This window comes from Alosa alosa, chromosome 5 (assembly GCF_017589495.1).
Source record: "Alosa alosa isolate M-15738 ecotype Scorff River chromosome 5, AALO_Geno_1.1, whole genome shotgun sequence".
Lineage (NCBI taxonomy): Eukaryota > Metazoa > Chordata > Actinopteri > Clupeiformes > Clupeidae > Alosa > Alosa alosa.
The window spans coordinates 9,683,511-9,703,117 of NC_063193.1; the positions used below are offsets into that span (position 1 = coordinate 9,683,511).

At 45.0% G+C, this 19,607-nt stretch overlaps 1 protein-coding gene across 6 annotated transcripts in view; it reads left to right on the forward strand.

The window, feature by feature from the left end:
• The first annotated feature begins 332 nt into the window (after window positions 1-332).
• smarca2 (SWI/SNF related, matrix associated, actin dependent regulator of chromatin, subfamily a, member 2) overlaps window positions 333-19,607 on the forward strand; it is a 56,822-nt gene continuing 37,547 nt past the window's right edge. Inside the window, exons 1-15 of one of the 6 annotated variants that reach the window (XM_048242712.1) lie at window positions 333-614; window positions 2,997-3,245; window positions 3,514-3,646; window positions 4,323-4,655; window positions 5,608-5,709; window positions 7,727-8,087; window positions 9,428-9,554; window positions 10,083-10,256; window positions 12,170-12,343; window positions 12,866-13,036; window positions 13,268-13,324; window positions 15,095-15,225; window positions 16,116-16,173; window positions 17,739-17,827; window positions 18,694-18,841. In XM_048242712.1, the coding sequence (XP_048098669.1) occupies window positions 3,018-3,245; window positions 3,514-3,646; window positions 4,323-4,655; window positions 5,608-5,709; window positions 7,727-8,087; window positions 9,428-9,554; window positions 10,083-10,256; window positions 12,170-12,343; window positions 12,866-13,036; window positions 13,268-13,324; window positions 15,095-15,225; window positions 16,116-16,173; window positions 17,739-17,827; window positions 18,694-18,841 (2,286 nt within the window). In that variant the 5' untranslated portion in view covers window positions 333-614; window positions 2,997-3,017. Of the gene's footprint in view, window positions 615-2,993; window positions 3,246-3,513; window positions 3,647-4,322; window positions 4,656-5,607; window positions 5,710-7,726; window positions 8,088-9,427; window positions 9,555-10,082; window positions 10,257-12,169; window positions 12,344-12,865; window positions 13,037-13,267; window positions 13,325-15,094; window positions 15,226-16,115; window positions 16,174-17,738; window positions 17,828-18,693; window positions 18,842-19,607 lie in introns of all 6 variants that reach the window. The other 5 variants (XM_048242711.1, XM_048242714.1, XM_048242713.1 and 2 more) reach the window with 5 other exon arrangements.

The window sequence follows — 19,607 nt, forward strand, 5'->3', positions numbered from 1 at the left end:
ACAACAAGGAAATAGCAGGAGGCTACTATAGCCAACTGACAGTCTCTCTGCAGACCACCTGTTTATCCATATCTGCGTGTGAGGAATAAGGTAGGCTATAGTAGGCTGAAGACTAGACTAGACTGACAGACTCCTACACGGTGTCTCTCTCGTGAGTAGGCTAAGGAAATTATGTCACTATTTTTTTTTAAAGTGGTGTTTTCAAAGGATGACCGGGTCAACGAAAGCAAAGTAACACAGGTGACATGGGGACAATTAGTGCGTTCTCCTCCCGTCTGTTCAAAATGGGTGTCTGTCTGGCAGTCTCTTACCCAGTGCACAGTCAGTCTGCTGCCAACAACTGTTCCAGTAGATTCGGAGCTCGTCTACAGAACCCATACAGCACCGCCCAGTAGAACAACATTTGGAATAGATGTACTTCTCAACCAATCGTAGCGCAATATGGAGAGTATTTCCTGCCTTTTTAACAAATCAGAAATAGATACACAAAAAAAATCCAAACTTGAACATGTCAGCAAAACAGAGGGGGAGGGGATCAACTGATAGCTGCAGTCATATTTGAAGCTCAAATTATGATCTGAGGTTTCTAAATCGATTATTTTCCCAAGAAAAAGGTAAACTATGTTTAGTTTACTTGAACATTTAGTATATAACACTTTTATATAGGCTTACATTATTCATAACTAACGGTTTTCAGTAAGTTACCTGTTAGATAGCTTACTGCCATAGACTTGTATGCTAGATACAAAGCTAACGTTACCTAGCCTGTGCCTCAACTAGCCAACATTACTTACAGTAACAGTTGCTAGGGTAGAGTTAGCTAGCTAGCTAGCTAAAGAGTTGCTAACTAACCAATGGTCGTGCTACTGTAAAGCTACCATGCTAGCTAGCTTGTATGAAACTTTCAAGAGTCGAATGTTTAGCCTATAGGAAACGAATGATGTTTTATCTAGCATAAGGATATTGAATGTATCGTGTCTGCGTCGATGTATGTTCGTATTTAATCCACGGGAATTGGCTGCAATCGCGAAACTTTTGGTTTATTTCGACACACTGCAATGGCGTGTTCAGTTCTCAGCAGAATGGGCGTAAACAGCGCTAGGGGAGCCTGCGACTGAAGTTGAGTGAAATCGGGGCAGAGAGTCGAGGAAGCCATGATCCAATCAGTATCGTTAACGTTACTTTCTGAAAAATATTAAGTGGAACTTGATAGTTATTTGTGAATAAGCTATTTCTTTCACTCAATCAGTCTTATTTACAAAACCACATGTTTGGTGCAATTAACCTTTTAGCAAAGAACCCCTGGAACAATTAAAGTTTTCATGACAAGTTAGCAGGCTACTTGATTTTCTCGGCCTGTCGAATAGCCTACTTGGAGTGATACGCGTGTAACGTTAGTTGTAGTGAAGTAGCTAGCCCTGTAACATTAATTGCAAACAGAATTATAGGTAGTTATAGGAACATTTTATAAATGTAATTTATGGCTAGCTGTCAACACTGTATCTGACATTGGGTTACATCATTACCTGTGGGTTAGTTTGTATTTTAAAGCAGTTGTCACAGTTAACGTTACTATTTAGTAGTTATGCAACTTCTGTTTAGAAGTTATTCAAACGTTAAGTAGTAGAATATTTCCTACCAAAGTTGTCTGACACGTGAAGGGATTGGCCATATATTTTAATGTTATATGTTGGCATGGGTCAACTGAGGGGTGTGTCAGTATTTAAACACACCCTTTTCTAATGCAAATACAGTCAGACAGCACTCGCCTGTCAACGACCTCAAAGGCAGCAAACACAGAAGACTAACCTATCACATCAGTTGTTAAGAGGTGGTTTTATGAGCAGTCTGCACCATTTAAATATGCCAGAGTTAGTAAAAATAACTACTTTTCTTCCGCAGTCCTTAGTAAAAATAACTGCTTTTCATCTGCAGTCCCTAGGCAGGTGACTTAGAACTCATTCACTATAAATGAAAGGGTACACAAAATGGTGACATACTGTACATTGGCAAAACAAACAAACAAAACAGATATACAGGATAACAAAGACAATCATTCATCCACCTCTATACTGCATTCAATTTAACAGTGAAAGTGTATGGGTGATGAAATGTATGACAGTTAAAAGTGAGTGCATCTCTGTTTTTTTTTTTTTAGGAGCGCTGTTTTAAGTGAGTTTTAAAGGTGTTGAATGTAGGACACTATCTTATTGGGAGGGGCAAGCTATTCCAGAGTTTACCTCCTATTATTGACAATACGTTTTGTTCAGAATTTGAGACAATACAGACAAATTATAAAACTATATGATAACAAAACTAAAACTAACATTTTAATATTCAGCTTTTCGTTTTTATTTTTCATCAGAATGTCAGGCACAGTACAAAGTCTGTTTTAAGGGTGCCATCCTCAGTTCTGGCAAAATCTGATTGATTTTACTAGTTACTGAAATTGAGGGAATCGATGGAAGTTAAAAGAGAGTTAAAAGTGGCACACAAAATAAATAACACAATACATAGGACTGATGAGAGAGTCGGTTATAGTGGAAGCTAATTGTTGCAGCAGACGCTCCGTGAATGAAACCAGTGGCTGTGGAATTAATCGATTAATCGTGATCAGGACTTTCAACGATTATGAAAACAACATAATTGAAATATAATTTTGCTTAATTAATGAATTATTATTTTGCTACATTCAGTTTCATAACAATGCCCTCCTTTTGTCTTGAGTCGTCATGTGCATTACCTTTTTTCATTTATTTTTTCTGTTGGATTATATTTAAAATTCAATTAAAAAATGTAAAAAGTAAAAAAAAATGGATGATAGTTCCAAAATCACTGTGTACTCATGTTTAATAATCGTGATCTCAATATTGAACAAAAATAATCGTGATAATGATTTTTCCTATAATCAAGCTCCCTTTAGTCCAATAGTGTAGCCTCCCTGTATGAATTATGAAGAAAAAAAACACCTTGCATATATTTCTTTCTTTCAGCAGTCAAACCGTTTCAGAGAGTACATGTCCACACCCACGGACCCATCTGGTGGAATGTCCCACCCTGGACCATCCCCAGGCCCAGGACTGTCCCCGGGTCCCATCCTGGGATCCAGCCCTGGTCCAGGCCCCTCTCCTGGGTCAGTGCACAGCATGATGGGCCCCAGCCCGGGGCCTCCCAGTGGGCCCCACAGCATACAGGGCCAGGGGCCCGGAGATTACCCTCAGGAAGGCATGCATCAGATGCATAAGGTATTATATCATCTGATCTGGCCACATACATGCCAATTATTACAGTATATAAGCTTTATTTGTACAGCACTTGTTGGGAATAGGTTATACTTAGTCCTCTGCAAAGGTTAACATTGGATAGAATAAATATAGAGATAAATGATTGATGATGTGTTAATGATTAATGATGATATAGAGATAATGAAGCACATAATGATGAGTTGATGTTGTTGACCTGTCTACCCCATAGCCAGGAGAAGGCGTTGACTTTATTTTTATTTCCCCTTAGCCCATGGAGGGCATGCTCGAGAAAGTGCCTATGGCTGACGAAATGCACTTTGGCCAGATGAAGAACGTGGGGATGAGGACTCTGCACAGTGGCATGGGCCCCCCCCAGAGCCCCATGGAGCAGCACAGCCAAGGTATGGAGACATGCTCACATTTAGGTATTTCACAGCATTGGAGGAGCTGGAATCACAACACACTTAGGTGGGAATCACATTGGAAATAATGAAGCGGCAGTGTTAAAATGTGACGCAACGCTCAGACCATGAGAATGCAAAAGAAGCTCTATCGCGTTCTTAAGTTACACAAGCAGTCTACGTTCTGTTGCCAAATCTGATCATTTATGAGCCTCGCGTTACGGTGTGAAAGTTGAAGGCGCAAATTGTTGAACGGTCAAATTGTTTGACGCTAGCGCAACACTGCAGTTCCAATTATTCTGCTGCCAAAACATAGTGTACAAAAGGAAATCTGCAGCTTGCCGCTGGTCAGAGTGATCTCTGCCTTACTATGATCATTATAGTGGTGTATTTGTGCCTTATGTCTTATGTATGTGTATCAATATGTGCTACAATTAAATGGATAAGATTGACCTTCTTTTGAGTATTTGTTGGTATATTGCATCATATACGAAGCATATTGAATATATGAATTAATCAATTTAATTGATAATAGTTAAATTAGTTTCATGGGCTATTTTGGAAGAGTACAACATGACAGCATTAAAACCATTTTACAGATTAAAAAGATAGTTGAATCTTTCCTGTAAACTCTTTCCACCTCCTCTTTTCTTCCCTTTTTTCTCCCCTCTTGTAGGGTACATATCCCCTCACCCCTCTCCTATGGGTGTCCCCGAGCATGCCTCCAGCCCCATGTCCAGCGTGGGCCCCACCGCTCCCCAGATGCCCCCTGCCCAGCCGGGCCCCATGATGCCCATGGACCCGCAGGCGATGGGGCAGCCGGGCCGCGGGCCGTCCTCCTTCAGCCCTGTGCAGCTGCAGCAGCTCCGTGCTCAGATCCTGGCCTACAAGATCCTGGGCCGTGGGCAGCCACTGCCCGAAAACCTGCAGCTGGCGGTGCAGGGCAAGAGGAGTCTGCCCACCATGCAGCAGCCGTCTGTCAACACTGGGCCTTACAGCCGGCCACCAGGTGGGCGCTTCACCACAGGATATACTAGCACAGGTCATACTAGTAGGTGATGGCAGAAATAGAGCAAGGCTGTAAAGTATAATTTCTATGTATGTGTTTATGTGTATGATCATAACACAGCATTAGTCAAGTTGCCCCATCTACGCTGTATCTTATCCTTCCTAAGCCAGAGATGTTCAACCAGTGGTCAGTGAAGGGCGTTACAGGTGGTCCTTTGACATGCTTTTAATGTCTTTCCACTGTGTGAAGCACTATTGTTTCACCGCACACCTCATGATGGTGGTCCGCTTCTTAGTCAGAATGGTGGGCCCTGGGTCACAATCACTTGAAAACCCCTGCTCTTAGCACACCTGAGGCTTTTCTCAATACAAACTACGTTAAGAACGGTCTTCTGTTCTTGAGAAGTTAAGATCGGGAGTTCAGACTCCAGAGAATAAGCGGCTTACAGTACGCTTAATCTGTGGTTTGAGATATCTGCGTTCTTGCCAATTTAACAGCTCAGCTCGAGCTCTAGTCATTTGTTTATATATTGCTTTATTGGTCTAGCCAGTATTTTCACCATTCTTTTTACTGACATTTACAATAAAATATATCATTCACCAGCTTGTTTGATTTAGTTTTTATTTTGAAAGCATTAATTGAATATTAATAAGAACATATTCAAGTGTGATGGCAGGAATAGCCTGTAGTTCACAAGTTCACAACCCAAGTACAGAAAAGAACGCATATTATTGAGAAACGCCCCGGATGAAAATCAGTGTAATGATAAGGGTTTCATTCCTCTAGCTAATTCATGCTTGTTTAGCTAATCTAGAGGGCCACTCCCAAGTTCAGTCTGGTATGCAGAGATGGAAAACATGCACTGCTGTTGGGGCCCAGAAGCTTGGTGCCGGTAGGGAGATTGGCATCCCCTGTAACTTCCAGGCTGATGTTGGCCTTGCTCTTCTCATAGGTATGCCGATGCCTCCTATTAGTGGACCTTCCCCAGGGCCGTGCCCGGCGCCTGCCATGCAAGGACACGCTCAAAGTCCTGCACCAAAACCCTGGACAGAGGGTGAGTCTCCCCAGATGCCACTGGTCGAGATCAAATACTCCAAGGCCAAGTGCTGGAGCCCGACCTCAGTGTTCACAATCTTTGAAATCGAGGGGGCGTGCCAGTGTACATTTCAAACATCTTGGCACATTCCTCACTTTTTGAAGTCAATATTATAGATAGATACCCATGGGCAACTCTGGTCTGAAGTAGCATGTGAAGTTGACATGATAAAGATGTCTGTTAGCATGCAAGTCATGACCCTAGATGCACAAAAACACTGGCGAAATAGGAAAAAGGAATTGCTTCCAATGCTGTAGTTGGTATGGTAAAAGATACATGGTTCATGTAAACAATCTACAGATTAGTGTTGTCACGATACCAAAATTATGACTTCGATACGATACCTGCCATAAATATCATGATGCTCGATACTGAAACGATACTACGCCGAAATCCTAAGATATCTGGAAAAGAAAGGACTCATACCTCCTCCAAGTGTATTGAGTCATTTGTGTTAATGTTATTCTGGCGTGAACATTACGCTTTCATCACGTTAGCACCCTATGATTACAGCTCGTTATGTCTCGTCAAAATGATTACAGCTCGTTATGTCTCGTCAAAATTCATTGATGAAGGAAGGTTAAACTTTATCCCAGAGAACCATACTCGTTTCACTTTCACAAAACAGAAGAGAAGAAATTGCCACTAACCATGTAGTTGTGTTTTCTATAGCATATTCGTTAACCTGTCGTTCTTTGAACTCTTTAAAAATGTTGGGATATGTCTGCGAGGTGTTTAGCCAAGTTCCATGCGTAACATACTGCTTTTAAATGACTTTGAAACATATTTTACAAACGGGCCTCTGTGTACCTGATGGCTTGCCTTCACTATTCGCGATGTATCCAAAATAGTTCCAGATTTCACGTCACCTTTTGGTTTATCCACAAGGCCGAGGACTGTCGGCAAAGAACTATGTTGACGTTGCTGCGCACTCACTCACTCAGAGCTGCCTGCTTGACATGCCCACTTGCCTAGATGCGTGCAAGGAGCAGTGAGAGCTAGCCTAGAAATCTAGACGCGCCCCTAGCTAGGCTAGTCTAGCAACTCTCCGTTGGCTTGTGAGCTCCAGAAATCGAAACTCAATCAGGCCAATGAAATTGTGTATAGAGTCGTTAGGTGGGCTTAACATAATGATTGATGGCAGAGTTGCAACAGTTTGGCTTGAATTCCCTGCTACTTGAAAACAAATAAGATGGATGTTGCTGTCGGCGAACAGTGTGACACGAAAGAAGCTTTTATTAAGTTGGCAAACGCTTGAACTAGCCAACTAGCTCCGCTGGTGGGAAACGATGGGACTCATAGTGCTGCCACTGTCCTATTAAGTGTGCAGAGGGAATTTGAAAGACAACTGATTATCCCGCCCTCGGACTGAGCACTGCGAACGGTGAGTGCCCAGACCCTACATTTTAATGTGGGTCTGGCTCGTCAGGCTAAGTGAGAGCAGCAGTTCACACAGACACAGAACGTTATTATTTTAATAAAGTATCGATTCTAAAAACGTCGGAAATCGTATCGTTTTTTGCGTGAAGGCATCGTGATACCTTTTTAGTATTGATACACCGTGCAACACCTCTACAGATACTCTGTGAGATGAATGGTATAGCTTTTGGAAACACTGTTGATTGTGCTGAACAGCTTTCTCCCTTGAGAGATGTGTTCACTCAGAATCTCTAATGAAACCTTTCTTAGGCTGGAAATCATTGATCATTTTTTCATGACCATGCTTTACTCAGGAGAGACACCATTCAGATTTCTTAAAGCTACAGAATGCTATCCTGTGTGGATTACATTTAGAATAAACTACGGACTGTGAGAAGAATTTCAATGACTAGAGGGAGTTCAGCACTCGTATGTGTAACATTCTCATTCCAGTCATGTCCTTCAGAAGGTGGTTACCAAACATCATTATGCGTTATATCCCGTGTGCATTATTAACGTTCTGCCACTGTTCTCACTCTCCCTTCGTGCCCTCCAGGCCAGGGTGCTGGCGAACCCTCCGCCATCCCGCAGAAGCACCCGATGCCCACCCCCAGTGGCCGTCCGTCCCCAGCGCCGCCTGCCGCCCAGCAGCAGACGCCCCAGCCCATGGTCGGCCCGTTGGGAGGGCAACAGCAGCATCAGCACCAACACCAGCATCAGCACCCCCAGCCGCAGCAGCCACAGCTGCCCCACCAGCCCTCCACCCAGCATCATCAGCAGCAAGCCCTCCAGCAGCAGCAGCAAGCTGGTCAGCCCTCGCTCATCATCCAGCTGCAGCAGAAGCAGAACCGCATCACGCCCATCCAGAAGCCCCAGGGGCTGGACCCTGTGGAGATCCTGCAGGAGCGCGAGTACAGGTATGCAAAAAATAAATAATAAATAAAATAAATAAAAATAATAAATATAGTATATAAATATATAATATAAATATAGATAGTGTGTATCTACTGTATGTGTGTGTGTGTGAGATGGTGTGTGTGATGGTTGAGGGAGGTAAAATGGCACAGAGGAGAGGTAAGCCATCTCTGCCCTCAGATTCTTCTTCCATCATCCTTTGCTCTTTGTTTCTCTCTGAGCACCTTCCTTCCCCTGCAGATGGTCAGGCGTAGTCCATCTTCCTCTGTAGCTGAACCACTGCCTCCAGGGCCTCTGTAGGTAATGGAGGGCAGCGTGCTCTCGTGCTCCCGATGTTCGTACAGGGGCTTGTTAAAGGCGCGTCTCACCCAGCGCCCCTGTTGCGTGGTCGGCTGCTCCTGACCCCCTTGTGGCCCTCCTCGTTAGTCATCAGACTCAAGTGAGCCGTGCCGGGCAGACCATGAGACCATGTAAGGGCTTAGCTCTTTGCTCTCTCCTGGAGCGCAGCTCTTTTGCAGCTCCTTAGAACTTAGCACTGGTGTTGAAACTTTCTCTCGGGTGAGGACACAGCCCCTGTTGACTAGTGGGCTCTGACAGGCTCATGGCCCAGGAGAGAGGGATGGAGTTGAGCGCTGTCTGGCCAATTAGAGTCCCTCTCAGTTTGGGGAAACCGCTGAGAAAGGCCGGGCCCGCCTTTGAAAAATTGTTCAAAGAAACATTGACACTGGAACCATTTCGGCAAGTTTTTCATCATTTCATCATCATCAATTCTACATCCACATGACGTCAATCCTGTCAACTTTGTCCAACTATTCTGTTCTTTTCAAAGTTTTAAGTTATGAAGGCATATTATGGTGCAGTTGAATGCTAACTAGGATTAATTAATGATTAGTATGAGAAAATAACCTTAATATCACTGCATTCTCATTCTCATAGCATGAGAAAATAACCTTTATATCACTGCATTCTCAGCTGAGTACAGCACTGATGAATCCTCATCTTCAGTCAGTGGGTAGCCAAGTGAGCCAGAATGTACTGCAGAGCAGCCCGGGTCAATTTAGTGGAATTAGTGGCCACTTAACCAGATTTAGCCGGGTCTATTCCAGCAGGATTACTCACCATTGTGCTTTTTGACTCCTTCCTAATCCCTTAATTTGATTAACACTAAAGGTTGTGTCATGATCTTATATTGACCCCCATTCTCTCTGTCTCTCTCTCTCTCTCTCTGTCTCTCTCTCTCTCTCTCTGTCTCTCTCTGTGTCTCTCTCTCTCTCTCTCTCTCTCTCTCTGTGTCTCTCTCTCTCTCTCTCTCTCTCTCTCTCTCATCCGTGTGTCTCTGCAGACTGCAGGCCAGGATTGCTCACCGCATCCAGGAGCTGGAGAACCTGCCGGGCTCTCTTCCTCCAGACCTGCGCACCAAAGCAACTGTGGAGCTAAAGGCCCTCAGGCTGCTCAACTTCCAGCGCCAGGTACAAATCAGCTTCACACACACACACACGCACACACACACATGCACACACCCACACACATACACACACACACATACACACGCACACATGCACACACCCACACATACACATACACACACACCCACACATACAAACACTTTCAAGTTATAATATCTGCCATTAGGGGGCAGTCTTAGCTTTCAGTCCACTAAGTTGAACATGATGCAGGCAGAGTAGATCAGAAAATCACCACTGCCTGACACTATGTGAAGCTTGAATCTCACCAAAAAAAAAAAAAAACCCTTCAAAAATCCATTTAATGACCATCCATCACTGTGAGGTCAGCTTGGACTCTGTCACAGTAACATACATCTCCTTGTCATGACTGGGGTGGTGAGTAGAAATAATGATGGATGGTTTTTCAAAGGACACTTCTTCAAGGGACTCACAGTCCTCCCCTCCACACACACACACACAGACGGTACTCATACACACACTCTTATACACATGCACTCACACACACTCTCTCTCTCTCTCTCTGTCGTTCAGCTGAGGCAGGACGTGGTGGCCTGCATGCGGCGGGACACCACGCTGGAGACGGCGCTCAACTCCAAGGCCTACAAGCGCAGCAAGAGGCAGACGCTGAGGGAGGCGCGCATGACAGAGAAGCTGGAGAAGCAGCAGAAGATCGAGCTGGAGAGGAAGCGCCGGCAGAAGCACCAGGTACAGGAGTGATAACGCACGCACACACGCCAGCAGAAGCACCAAGCACAGGAGTGAAAACGCACACACCAGGGCTCAACATGAACTTTTATGCGGGCAGAAGCACCAGGCACAGGATTGATAACACACAGACAAGCACACAAACCTCAGAAGCACCAGGTACTGGAAGGATAACATGCACGCACGCACACACGCCGGCAGAAGCACCAGGTACAGGAGGGATAACACACACACGCCTGCAGAAGTATCAGGTACAGGAGTGGTAACACGCACACACACTCATTCACACATACAGTATATTGACTTACACACAGGCATTTATATGCATGGATATTTCTACACACATTTCATGAAAGTACACAAAATGGCTGAATGCTGCCTTTAGACATACTGTACACAAACGTTTGCACATGCCTGCACACATGTGCTCAATCAGTCACTAATGCAGAACAGCATACTGAAGTGTACTCAAGTCTTTTGCTCCAATAATGTATTCTTGTCTGATTGGACAAGAGGCAACATAACCCCACACAGACATTTAGTTGGCAGTAAGCACTCCTTTTTTAGCATATCTGTGTTGTAGGATGACAACATAATTCATTTAAGGCAAGAGAGCAAAATGTCACGGACAGAAGACGACCCAAGAGCGCAAGTTCAAATTCAGAGTCTTTTTATTGAAGGGTTCAGGGGGGAAGAGGAGTGAGAGAATCGTGAGGTCTTGGAGGTTCCGGTTCCAGGGGTGCTAGGAGTTCCAGGGGTTCTCGGGGCTCTGGGGTTTTTCAGGGTCCTGTGGGTTACCTGGGCTCCGGGGGTCACCAAGTTTCCGGGGGGTTCCAGTCCAAGGTGCTGAGTGTGTGTCCCCAGTGATCGAGCGGCGTCTCGGGCTGAGGGTGGTGACGCGTCTGGGCTCGCTCGTCTGGTGGTCGGAGGCCTGGGGGAACACACACACACACACACACACACACACACCAGCAAGGTGAACAGCAGGCAGTAGTACAGACCAGGGCTAGGCACTAAACGTGGTGAGAGACAGAAGGCAGATTCGAGTTACCGGGGGGGCTGAAGATCGGAGAGTAATCGAGAAGATCCGGAAGGCAGGTCGGGATAACCGGGGCAGTAGAACAGGGAGGCAGTCAAGAATGGATCCGAATCACAGGTAGGAGTCAGAGAGTAGACAGGCAGGCAGGTTACTTGTCCAGGTTTGAAGACGATTTGACAGGGCTTGGCTGAAAAACAGGGCTTTATATACTGGGATAGGTTAGTGGAGAAATGCAGTGCAGCTGGCAGAGTAATTAGAGCAGAGTGGGGCAAGGTGAGGATGGTGAGTGGGAAATGCAGCGCCTTCTGGCCAGGTAACAAGAGCAGAGCAGGGCGGAGCCAGGTGGAGCTCGTTAGGCAGAGTAGAGAGAGAGTGAGCAGAGTGGCAGAGAATTGAATTCAATTAAGGTTGTTACCAGGGAGAGAGAATGCTCATGACACAAAATTGCAGTGGCTGGCGTATTCGTTGCTTGGCAACTGAAGCACAGTGCCCTTTACATTGTGTAGCACAATAATAATTAGACTTTATTCGTCTTGTATTTTTGTATGCTTGGCAAAGCTGCTCAAAGTGCCTCAATATTTTAACACAGAACAGGAGAGAAATAATCTATCTATAAATTACAGGAACATCTGTTTGTGTGTGTGTCTGTCGCATAGCATTGTCATACGGTTCCGATTGATTTTAAACTTAGCAGGTGTCTTGCTACGGGCACGAGTAAGTTTGATATTGTTTGGATAAGAAATGCAAAAGATATCATGTAAGGGCATGTAATTGGGCTATGGGTTTTCTACAGGAATAGCATGTTGGAACGGGCACTGCACTACTACAAATAATGATGGAAAAACAAAACATGCTATTGCTTGTGTCATTCTAGGAGTATTTGAACAGTATTCTGCAACATGCCAAGGACTTCAAAGAGTACCACAGGTCCATTTCTGGAAAGATCCAGAAGCTCTCCAAGGCCGTGGCCACATGGCACACCAACACGGAGCGCGAGCAGAAGAAGGAGACGGAGCGGATCGAGAAGGAGAGAATGAGGAGGCTGATGGTACGTGCTCTTCATCAGCCACTGGGATGTGCACGTCAGCACCCGCAGCTTGGGTGCTATTGGGTTAGAGAACAACAACATGAAAGGTGTTCACAAATCAACAAAGTCACTTGAAATGTGAATTGGTAATGTATCCTGTGAAGCTGGAGCGTTATGCATAATCTGTGAGCATGGTGATACTCCAGACACATACACCATTTCTTTACCAGAGACAGAAAAACACAATTGATTGCAAGATACTAGAAATGTTGCTATAGAGAACTGAAATGTGTAGAGAATATTATCAATGCCAATTCGTATTTTCGTTTTAAACATTTTGAAACAGTCTGGAGTCATATATTTTTATATTTTGTTGTTAGAATGGTGCTCCTTCTGATTGTGTCCTTTGTGTGGTTGAGTGATGGGGATGGTGTGTATTTGTATGATAACAAGTGTGTGTGTGTGTGTGTGTGTGTGTGTGTGTGTGTGCATAAGTGTATGTATGCTGTATGAATGCACATTGACATGTGGTCTCTGTCACAGGCGGAGGATGAGGAAGGCTACCGGAAGCTGATTGACCAGAAGAAGGACAAACGCCTGGCCTACCTGCTGCAGCAGACGGACGAGTACGTGGCCAACCTCACCAGCTTGGTGTACGAGCACAAGGCCGCCCAGGCCGCCAAGGAGAAGAAGAAAAAGAAGAAGAAGAAGAAGGTGATACATATGTGACACATTTCAATCAAATTCCAATCTCCCTTAAAAAACGACCTCAAGTCAGACACCTAAATTGACGTTTGCGATGGGAGAAATAGTATACCGTAGGTCATGTTTGTGTATGTTATGTGCAGTGCAATGGACTTTGTTCTCAATCTTGAGCTGGTTTGATTTTAGTTGTTAATGGTTCTATGTTCAGCATGATGAATTTGTCCCTTTTTATGCTTGCAGTTGCAGAAATTGGAGGGCGATGCTGAAGGGCTTGGAGCCATCGGTCCAGATGGAGAGGTAAAGCACTGGCCACTTTGTCAGGCTTGGGCTACACAGGGCCCGTAACTGAAGCTGTCCGTTCATGTAGCGTACAAATTGTTTTAGAAGACTGCTCTAATTTTTCCCAAACAGAAATGGTTATGGTTTCGGTTATGGTTATGGGATTTGATAGACATGCCAGATAAATAGATAAATGCCACTATTACGCCTGGTGTAGCCAGTTCCATTGATTACAGTGGAAGCTAATTGTTGCAGAAATTAAAAAAAGACGCTCTGGGAACGGAACTCTTCAGTTACTTGCCTGGTGTAGCCTCCCAGTCGGTCTGATGTTGCACTCTCCCCACACTAGTGGCAGGCAACATGAACACCAGTGCCATTAATCTTGTGCACTGGCTCTTTGTTGACCTTAGACTAATGGTGCTCTCATAAGCAAGGATTAAAGTTCTCCGTCTCCGCACTTCAGGACATCTTCCTTACCTGGTGCAACTAGCCACCACGACAGAGGTAGGCTACGTTTATCTATGGTTGACCGTTTTTGCACTCAGAAAGTAGGCTACGCATGTTCTTTCATAGCGCAACACGACCTGTCCCTCACCATATCGCAACCTCTTGTCAACCTTATACAATCTGTTGCTGAAGACAAAAGCGCCCTCTCCAGATTGTCGTTATCAGATGCGCAGACCTCCTGCATGAGCACACACAGTATTGCTGCTTATTGGAAAACTGAGTTGTCTGTAAAACTCAAAATTACCATGTTTATTAAATGCGGATGAGGCAACAAATGGAAATATGAACAATATCTAGACTGTTCTGATTCGTTACTTTGATGAGGAAATGTGAAGTCTTGCAAACTTGATTTTATAGATTTTACTTGGTGTTGAATTGTATATTAACAAGAAAAAAAATCTCCCCTTTAAACACTTTTGGCCTGAAGTAATTAAATAAGAGTGTAAGTAAAAGCCTTGCTACAATATTGCTGCAGTAGAAAAGAACAGCAATGGCTAATCAGCAATGGTCAGGGATGGTATTGAAATATTGTTTTGTTCATCAGGAAAACTCAATCTCAATCAAGAACACTCTCAATTCACTTTTTATTCACATGGCGGCCATTAGTGAAAGAAACGAGGCTACAGGGTACACAAACCATAGGATTGTTATGTTCTATACATTCACCTGTAGGTGGCATTAATTATATAGTAACTTAAGAGTACCCTGTAGCCTCGTTTTGGTGTTTATTTGGTGCTTTACATTGCTGTTTGCATCTTGTTGTACATTAAAAACCAATAGGTTGCGACCGCAAAAGGGGTGCTATCTCTATAGGTAGATATGAACAACATATGACTTATGGCCTTAAAAAAGTTCAGTCAAACGATTTTTTTTTCTTTCACTTTAATCCCTGCATAAGGGGTTTGTACTTCCAGAGACACTCAGAGCCCCTTCATCCTCTACTGGCACTCCAGAGGTGTTCTGTGGGGAAATGTCCTTGAATCTAGATGGAACAGCTGATCTTGTGTTCTTCTTCTCTCCCTCTCCCTTGTCTGGGCACCTATGTTGTCGCTGTCTTACCTCCTTGTTTCCTCCTTCCCTGTCACTCCAACCTTCTTTGAGATCCATCTAATTGTGCGTCCATGCTTTTCTTTCCCTCATCGTATCCCCATTCTCTTCCTTTGTCTGTCTCTTTTGTCTCCCCTTTTCATTCTGTCTTACCCTCTTTCACTTTCTTCTTGTCCGTCCATCAATCCATCCCCCTCCTCCTCCATGCTCTTTCTCTCTCTGTCTGTTCCGTAGCCAATGGACGAGAGCAGTCAGATGAGCGAGCTGCCCGTCAAGGTGATCCAGACGGAGACGGGCAAAGTCCTGCAGGGCACCGACGCCCCCAAGTCCAGTCAGCTGGAGGCCTGGCTAGAGATGAACCCAGGGTGAGAGAGAACGCACACACACACACACACACACCCTACACTCTCTCTCTCTCTCTCTCTCTCTCTCTCTCTCTCTCTCTGTCTCTCTCTGTCTCTCTCTCTCTGTCTCTCTCTCTCTCTCTCTCTCTCTCTCTCTCTCTGTCTGTCTGTCTCTCTCTCTCTCTCTCTCTCTTCTTGCCCTTTCTTCCTCTTTTGTGACTCATCTGGCCCTTTCTCTTTTCAAGTGTTGTCATCCTCTGGCTCCCAGCGAGAGGCTGGTTCAGTGAGAGCCAGCGAGTGTTTAGCGGTGCTGAAGGAGGGCTTTAAATGTCAGGGGGTATGTGTGGGGAGCCGGCCTTGAAGCCCGGGGCGGGGAAGCGCTCTCCGAGCTGTCAGCTGTAAGCTGACGAGCTGTCACAGTGGGGGAAGCTGGGCATTCTTTTAGTTGGTCCTGAATGGACACGTTCACAGATGAAGTATCCGTTATGACAGACAAAGGAGAATGAATTCAGTAGTGTCCTTGTCTTGCGTCAGACACTTGACATTGACATGTGCAATGTGTGTGTGTCTGTGTGTCTGTGTGTCTGTGTGTCTGTGTGTCTGTGTGTCTGTGTGTCTGTTTTGTGTGTGTGTGTTGTGTGTGTGTGTGTGAGTTTTGTGAGTGTTGTGTGTGTCTGTGTGTCTGTGTGTCTGTGTGTCTGTTTTGTGTGTGTGTGTTGTGTGTGTGAGTTTTGTGTGTGTTGTGTGTATGTTGTGTGTGTGTGTGTCGACCCAACAGAATGCACGTAATGATGATGTTGCGTGTGCACCTAGCACAAGCAACAGGGATTATGTTAAGACAGACAGACGTGATGGTGTAAGCTTCAACAGCCTCTGACTGACATGCCACTGTCTCTATCTCTGCTCCGTAGCTATGAAGTGGCTCCGCGCTCCGACAGTGAGGAGAGCGGCTCGGAGTTTGAGGAAGAGGTGAGCTGCTTTTTTTTTAACCTAGAAGGTGAGGTGTTGAGGTCTTTCATGTCACACACACCAGTGTGCAAAGCCAGCTACATGCGCACTTTCAAAGACACTGTGATAAGATACTGCATACATGTGTAATGTATGGGTCAGATATCTTACTGGGATTTGGGGTGCGATAGAACAAATGGTCACATAAAAATATAATTTCAGTAATGGGGGTCAGTAATGGGGCATAAAGGAGCATAGCACCTTTTATTTGAGAAGAATATTACGTTTGGATTACGCTTTTTCAACATTCTCTTTAAACACACACACACACGCACGCACGCACGCACGCACACACACAGCCTCACAGAGATGATGAGACGCCCGGCTCTTTGAAGTCTTCACAGGTTTCATCCTTTCACCGTCTCTCACTATGATCTTGTGATGGAGTCCTTTCTCATCAAATCCTCTCCTCGCCTCCTCCTGTCCTTCACCTTTCACAGGGTTCCCACAGCTCCTTGAAATCCTTGGAAGTGTGTGAATCTGAAAAAAAAAAACAATTCAAGGCCCTTGAAAGTTTTTGAAAGCATACATAAATACATGGAGGTCCTTGAAAGTCCTTGAATTTCTTTTTGAGGAAAAAATTCCATACAATTCCATCAGCTTGTTAACATGTTTCCATTATTTCGCCACCACTTCTGTAGATATCATATGCATATGCCTGATTTACGTTGGTTAGAACTACATGGCCAGCATGATTTCTGCGCGTTTCCCGCGTGTAGTGTTTGTTGCCCAAATATTTAATTTAACATATTGATGAATAAACCAACAGGTTCATGGTAACGTGTTTAACTTGTTTAGGAAAAGTTTATTTCAGCTCAGTTTTATGCAAAATACATTTGTCATATGAGCAAAAATAAAAGAAAACTGCGACAAGGTATCCTTGGTCTGTTAAGGGAACATGATTTAACTATGCCCGCGCTTGAAATTTATCGATACACTGGGTCCTTGTATTTAAGGATATTGGGCATGGAAAGTCCTTGAAAGGTCCTTGAATTTGATCTTAATTAAGGTGTGGGAACCCTGCTTTCAACTCTATCCATCCATCCATCCATCCATCTATCCATCCATCCATCTATCCATCCATCCGCCCATCTCCTAGCCACCCCATCTGCGGCTTTGTGTTGTGCTGTCTGATTGAATGAGGTCGTCGCAGGTGTTAGATTGTGTGTTGGTACTAGGGATGGGCAATATGTGATATAGTAAACATGTTAGTAATGTATAATGCTTAAATATGAGTATTTGTTTGGATTATCTAAAGAATTGGCCCATCATATTGTTGTATATATCTAAATAGATGTGTACAGTGGAAAAAATAAATAAATAAAAACAAACAGGCCAGCGAACATTACACATGAGCATATGATTGTGCAGACTGCACTCACAGCCATGCAAAAACATTGTCAGTCATCGATATAGTGATACAATAGAGAAATGTTATCTTGGAATACAGTGTATGGTGTGAGTGTTTCCTTCTGTAATTGGCCTCTCCGGCCTGGCTGTTTTGGTGTGTGTGTCTGTTTGTTTAGGACGAGGACGAGGCCACGTCACACCCGGACACGGAGGAGAAGAAATCCACTGACTCCGATACCGAGAAGGCGGCCCAGCACATCATTGAGTATGTGTGCCAACACACACACACACAGACAGACACACACACACTGCAGTCCTTTATTCCTCCTACCATCTGATTTCCGAGGGTGTAATTAGTGGAGGTAGACTCAGCCCATTCGCTGAAGCGCACTTGACCCCCTCACCCGCTGATCCAGAAGCAGCTTTCTGTGACCGCGCACTGCTGGTAATCTAATGAAATAGCAGCCGTGTGACGCATGACACGACACAATGAAAAGAGACTGGATCTGCTAAAGATCTGACTCACAATGTCTGCCTCTCCCCCTCTCTCTCTCTCTCCCTCTCTCTCTCTCATTTGTTCTCTCATTCTACCTCCCCTACTCCTCCCCATCCTGGCTGGAGTGGATGGTGTCCTTGTACAACAACCTGAACGGCATCCTGGCTGAAGAGAAAGAACGAGAGAGAGGGAGATAGAGAGGATGGGAGGGAGGGAGAGGAACAAGAATGTGAGCATGAGAGAGAGAGAGAGAGAGAGAGAGAGAGAGATATATGAAGTCTCTGCAAAATATATAATCTGGAGTTGGCATCTCCTCTCCTCTCCTCGCTTTTGGCTCCCTACCTTCTTGTCCTTCTCAGAGCCATCGGTCAGCAGGATGCCCTTGCCTTGCATGTGCCGATACAGAACCTTCTGGATGGCCGACATGTCACATTTGATGACATACTCCACCTGAGTGAGCAAAGGCAGAGAGAGAGGTCTAGAGGTGTTCCCTGGCTGATGTCTGCCTGTCTCTCTCTCTCTCTCTCTCTCTCTCTCTCTCTCTCTCTCTCTCTCTTCTCTCTTTCCCTTTCTGCCTCTCCTCTGTCTGCCCCTCTGTTCTCTCTCTCTACATCTCTGCTCTTCCTTGCGCCCAGGTCGGCGAAACAGGATGTGGATGACGAGTACAGTGCGGAGGCGGGCTCCGAGAGCACCCACTCCTACTACGGCGTGGCCCACGCCGTCATTGAGAGGGTGGAGAAGCAGTCCACCCTACTTGTCAATGGCAGCCTGAAACATTATCAGGTAAAGCGCTGAAATACATTAGACCGATCCCATGAAATGCATTCAGCATGTGTATGAAATATGTTCTCCGACTGGATCCTGTTGGAAATATAGTAATGAATGCAAACACACACATTCTCAAGCGAGCGCCTTGTGCACACGAGGGCCCAGACATGACCATGCATACACAGCGCTCAGTATGGTACACACAGATGAAGTGAACACACACACACACACACACACACAGATGCACACACATACGCATGCACACACGCACACACACACACACACACACATACACACACACACACACACACACACACACACACACACACACACAAACACGCACACACACACACGGACACACACGCACGCAGGCACGCACGCACACACACACAAACACACATACACACACACACACAAACACACACACACAAACACGCACACACACGCACGCAGGCACGCACACACACACACATGCACACACACACGTGCACGCACACAGGCACGCATACACACGCACGCACATGCACACACACGCACACAGGCACGCACACACATATGCAGACACAACAGCTGTTCTTGTCATCTTCAGCGGAGAGAGCTTATTCAGAAATGGGTCTCGCCACCTGGAGGGGGGTCGTCAGAGTTAAAATGATTAAAAAAGAAAATATGGGAAAAACTCCTGTTTGAAAGAGTCAAATGAATTTCACAATTTAACCGCCAAATTAAGTTTGTGGTGAATGTGTTTGCTGCCCTGACGATGAAAAGGAAAAGCTGTTTTCAT